This window comes from Panicum hallii, chromosome 7 (genome assembly GCF_002211085.1).
Source record: "Panicum hallii strain FIL2 chromosome 7, PHallii_v3.1, whole genome shotgun sequence".
Taxonomy (NCBI): Eukaryota; Viridiplantae; Streptophyta; class Magnoliopsida; order Poales; family Poaceae; genus Panicum; species Panicum hallii.
The window spans coordinates 24,785,361-24,790,926 of NC_038048.1; the positions used below are offsets into that span (position 1 = coordinate 24,785,361).

At 62.3% G+C, this 5,566-nt stretch overlaps 1 protein-coding gene across 1 annotated transcript; it reads left to right on the plus strand.

The window, feature by feature from the left end:
• The first annotated feature begins 2,502 nt into the window (after positions 1-2,502).
• Positions 2,503-4,435, plus strand: LOC112900547 (serine/arginine repetitive matrix protein 1-like). Its single transcript, XM_025969401.1, has 3 exons — positions 2,503-3,269; positions 3,415-3,937; positions 4,052-4,435. Exons 1-3 carry the CDS (start codon positions 2,503-2,505, stop codon positions 4,433-4,435), a joined length of 1,674 nt encoding a protein of 557 aa, XP_025825186.1.
• The last annotated feature ends 1,131 nt before the right edge of the window (positions 4,436-5,566 follow it).

The following is a 5,566-nucleotide window of genomic DNA, read 5'->3' on the forward strand; positions in this document are numbered from 1 at the left end:
AGCTGAAGTTACCTGAAGGCTGCAAGCCTCCTACAGCACAGCAGCTTCAGGGAAGATCATATTGCAAGTGGCATCACTCTTTCACTCACAACACGAGCGACTGCAAGGAACTCCGTCGGCAGATCCAATCGTCTATGGAGCAAGGCCTATTGATCTTGGGCCAAACTGCCATGAAGGTCGACACCAACCCTTCCCGAGTGTGAATATTTTGGAAGGTTATGACCAGTCTGCGAGGCGGCAACTAGATTGGACCTTAGACCCGAGCTGGGGGCTAAGGGTGGACCTTGTGAGCCTGTAAACTTGTGTTCTAACGGGTGCACGCTCCCTTTTATAGTCCAAGGGAGGTGCTTACACTGTGCGGGGCCCCGACAGGTGGGCCCGGCCAACAGGAGCCTGTTCTATGAGAGATATGGAGATCTTCATCTCCAGCTCCTCTCTGTAGTCCTCTCGATCGAGAAGTTGATGTGCGTATCTACAGCCAGGATATGGCCGTGGGCAGCCTTATCTGCACAGTGACCGCTGCTAGTGTTACCCAACAGTAAGCCGTGTTGCCACTGTTGGGTCAGAACCTTCTGTCAGTCGAAGGAGCAGTGCTGACCCACCGCGCCGTTGCCTCCGTGCGCACTATTACAGTGCACGCCTCGGCTCGCCTGTTGCAGGCCATCATCACGCACGAGTGCGGCGTCATGATGGGACTATCCGCTGCTTGCGCACAGTATACGGTGATACGGCGTGCCATCTTGGAAACAGGCGGGCTTACCGTGGTGTCAGCTCACCTACCCCGTGTGTCAGTGGTAGGCCATACTTTTGACTTGGGCGCACCCAGCCCACCTACCCGCATTTAATGCGGTAGTTGGGCTGGAGTCCCACGAAGGTCCTTCTGCCACGGGCACGTGGCAGCGCCAGCCCCGCTCCTGCCGCGGAGGCGGCACGTGGCGGTGCCGGACCCCCTCCCGGGGGGAGGGGGTCCGGGCCCCCGAGGCTGGTCGGAGCGGTCAGGCCCGTGGAGGACTGGTCCCCACACGTGGCGGCCCCGGACCTCCCTGGGAGTCCGGGTCCATGGGGGCCACCCGAGAGCACCCCTGCCCTCATGAACACGTGGAGGTCCTGGACCTATAAGAGCATGGGGGCGGTCCGGAGACCATGATCCCAGCTGTCAGGCCTGGGCCATATGCCATGTCACCCAGAGGATGAGGAGGAGGCTATGGATAGCGAGACGCTAAGGGTCTGGACACCCTAGCAGGAGGTGCCCCTGTCCGTATGTACCGAGAGAGGTCCCCGGGCCCACCTAGGGTAAGGAACGAACCCGCAGGTGGGGCCATATCCCAACGTTGCGCCAGGTGGACAGCTTGTTCCGCTAGGAAAGGGCATGGATGTCTTTCCCCCCTTAGCAGGATCCCCAAGGGGCCCGTCCTCCGCCCGCGCCGTGCGCGTCAGGCGGTTTAGATTCTTGTCTTATTCGAGCCTGTCCCACGGCTCGGGCGGTTCGGATTCCGCCTTCCCCCCGCCTCCAGCAGCCACGCCTTTGACTGGCGGGCCCAGGCCCACCAGTCATTGGGTTTGAGAGGAGGGGGCCTGGTGCAGGTGACCCTTTCGGCTCTTCTTCGGTCTCCGTGGAGCTCGAGAGGGCGAGCAGCTTTTACATAAAAGGTAGGTGCCGAGGGGAATGGCTACCTTTTCGCTCTTGCCTTCAACAGACGCCGCAGCGCCCCTTCGTCTTCGCACACACCTTGCAATCAGCTTTTTTGCGCTCGGCATTCCTTCTTGTTCCTGCTCCAGTGCGATCCATCCCCCTCAATCGCAGTGCCCATCACCATGTCTTCACTCCCTTTTCCGCACCGCTTCCAGAGCCAGACCCAGCTGGACCTGGTGCGCCTCCTTCTGGGATGGACCGCGCCAGAGCAATCCGGGAAGATTAGGGCCAGCAAAATCTCCCTCCGCGACCTTGCCGCGGGGGAGTTCGTTCTCTTCAACTCGTACGCCATGTGCGGGTTGGTGCCTCCGATCTCCTCCTTCTTCCTCCTGCTCCTGGAGGAGTTCGGCCTCCAGCTTCATCACCTCACCCCCCACTCCGTCCTCCTCGTGGCGGTCTTCGGCCACTTTATGGAGATGTTCATAGGGGTCCGTCCCTGCACCGCCATCTTCAGGAATTTTTATGCCTTGGTCGGGATGGGAAGGAGCAAGCGCAAGGTTGGCGCTTACTACTTCCAGCTCCGGCACGGGATGGCGAACTCCAACATCAGCGCCTTCTCCAGCTCCAAGTGGGAGGAAGGGCGTGAAGGCTGGGTTATCGCTGAGGCCGACCCCCACAACCGCCTGGAGCTGCCAACAGAGGGGCCTCAGAGTGACCGGAGCACCTGGAAGGCCAAGCCAACGATGCCGGAGGGGCTCGGCCCGGTGCTTGATCGGGTCAAGAATCTCTCCAGGAGGGGCCTGATGTCCCTGATGGTGCTGGGTGATTTCCTGAAGCGGTGAATCGCTCCCCTGCAGCAGCGGACCAGGATGGCCTACATGTACACGGGGTCAAACGACTGCTACAGGATCACGCGCGAGCCCGGCACCGACTTCACCAGGGCGGAGCTGGAGGTCGCGATCCGAGGAATGACCGGTGACGCGTTCAACCCGGAGTCCCTGGTCCTCCCGAGCGGAGTCAAAGCCCTGTGCGAGGACCAGGCGTTGTGGGCGACGATCCTGGCGTCAATGCCGACCCTCGACGAGTGTGGCCTGGTGGTCCGGCAGCTGGCAGGTGACCCCAATCATGGGATTCACATCCCCGGCGCCACTCCCGACCGCCAGCAGCGCACCAGCCAAGGTCCCGGGGGGCCAAGTCCTAGAGGTCTGGCCCCCACCAGGAAGGGAAAGGACAAGGTGCCGGTGCTGGAGCACCGTCACAAGGACAATGTGGGTGCCGCCCCGGCCCGGAAGGATGACGAGACACAGGGGGCGGCGTCCGCACGGAGGAGCCAAGCGGAGGGGTCCAAGTCCCGGAGGCTCCAGCGCAGCGACGGCTCCTTCGTCGGGGAGCCGGCCCCCAAACGCCAGAAGACGGTGGAGGCGGAGAGGCAGAGCCGAGCTCCACCACCTCCGCCGCAGCGCCAACAGCCGGAAAGGGGGCCGGAGGAAAAGCGGCGGCCTTCCCCGGAGCAGCAGACTCCTCCGCCGCCACCGACGATGCGGCGACCAGCGACGCCACTACCCCCGACAGAGCCCAGGCCACAAACACCACCCCCGCCACCAGAAGCGCCAGCGGCCGGGGACCACCACCAAAGGTCCGGGGGGTCCTCGGCAGGAAAAAAGGTCCCCCCAGTCGCCCGGGGCGGTTGGGAGTGGTATGACTTCGTGTAAGTAGACTTCTCAGGGCTTTTCATTTCTCCATTGTCTTCTGGGGCCCTAACAATGTCGGTGATATGACAGGCCCCATTTTTCGGACACATCGAGCACGTCCGCCAGAGCCGCTCTAGCTGGGGGGTCCGGCCCCCAGCTAGTACCTTCATCTTCCCCTGCTGGGGAGTCGGCGACAACCCCAGCAGGGACTCCGCCCGCGCCAGCACCAGTAGCTACCAGACCCAGAGGTCCGGAGCCAGAGGTCGCCACACCTCCAAGGCCTGATGCCGCCCCCCAGGAGGAGGCCACCGGACCTACTGCGACGACCGAGGCGCTAGTAGCTGCAGCAGCACCGGACGCCATGGCGGAGCCCCCTCCAGCTGAGCCAGCAGCAGAGGAGGCTGCAGCAACGGCAGAGGCGGCAGCGCCGGAGGCTGCGGAGGTGCCAGAGGCAGTGGCGCCGGAGGCCGCAGAGGTCGCCAGCACCACCACCCCACCCGCGCAGGAGGAGGAGCCGGAGGTGGTGCGGGGTAGGCGTCTTCTCCCGAGCCCAGCGGAGATCCCCCTCCCCCGCCTCTTTGCCAAGAGCCAGCAGGTTCAGGAGGAGCTGGAGGCAGACATCCGCCGGGAGTGGGAGAAGCTGGAGGCAGAGCGCCTCCGACTCTCCGACTGGGAGAACCGCCTGGGGGACCGCATCAAGACCGTCTCCGCCCGCTATGCCGGGGAGCGCGCCAAGCTCGTACTGGAGGGCGAGCTTCTGCAGGAGCAGTTGCAGGAGGCTCTCGACCGAGAGGTGGCAGCTGCCCAACGGGAGAGAGCGGCCGCACGGCGGGAGAAGCATGCCATCGAGCGGGAGCTCGTGGTGGAGAAGAGGGTGCACGCGATGGCGGATAGGGAGAAGACCGCACTGGAGCTGGCCAACCAGGCCAAGGTGGTGGTGGAGGTGACCAAGGAGCAGGAAGTTGCCCTTGCAGAATGGGAGGTAGCCGCGGTGGAGAGAGAAAAAAGGCTTGCCGCCCGTGAAGAAGAGGAGGTGACCCGGATCCAGGAGCTCCAGGAATGGGAGGCGGCCATGGAGGAGGAACTGGCGGCCGGGACCCAGAGGCTCTAGGAGCCCGAGGTGGCCCTCCAGGAGAGGGAGGCCAAGTTGGAGGAGTTCCTGGTGGAGCGGAGCGCCAGCATCGCCGGATCGTAAGATGGGCCGGTGAGGTGAACCCCTCCCTGGATGCACTCGGAGCAAGCCCCATCTGGGTGGCGGAGGCCCCATCTTCACTTGGCGCCGCCCTCCAGGTGCTGGACTCCACCGCCGAGCAGTTGCGAGACCTGGAGTCCAGCATGCACGACCTCCTGGAGACAGAAGGGCGAGCAGTTGCTCGGGGGATGGCAGAGTACATCCTTACCTGCTTCCGGAGCCACGACCCCGCCTTCCAGCTGACTCCCATCCTGGTCGGTCCCATCTGGGCGATGGCGGCCACCGTGCAGGAAGGAGTACAGGAGGCGGCAGACATGGTGGTGTCCCGCATCCGACGCCGTTCCGGACCTGCAGGGAGTGGGGACGCCTCCAGACCACCAGAACAATAGGACTAGTATCTTTTTGTTGCTTTTGTAATATAACTTTGTGTACATTATTAGTAATGCATCTAAATGTTTCTTGGATCCATTTATTGTGGAAAAAAGCAAAAAAACTTAGCTATTTTTCCAATTGCCGATCCTGCGATGTATTCTCAAGCGTACCGAGGTCCCCTGGCCCCCTGGGAGGTAGTCGCGATAGGTCGAGACTAGCTGCCATAGAACAGAGGTCCTGCATATGACTTAGGATTGATGCTTAGTAGACGTCCCCACGAGGTCCCGGACTTGCCAGCGAGGACCTTCTGAGTTGCATAGCGAGTCAGAGCGCCAGGACCTAGGTTCGAGGATTAAAGGGGTCCCGGCCCCCGGGTCCATGGTTCGAGGTACAACGGTACTCGCCCTAGGGGGGCAGGGCGTGTAGGCTTAGGGTACGGAACCAGGCTAAGTGGCTACACAACCCTGGACCCCAGCAATGAATGAGCACATCTCCCTGAAGCCAGTTCCCAGATGTCCGGTTCCTTTTCTCCTGCAAAATAGAGGTCCTGGGGCAGAGACGCAGCCTAGCAACTCAAGAAAGGCCTCGAGCACGTCACAGACGTGAAAGACCATGTGGTGGGTTAGTGTAGCGAGAAGCAAAGAAAAAATAGAATCGCATAAACCCTAAGGACACACC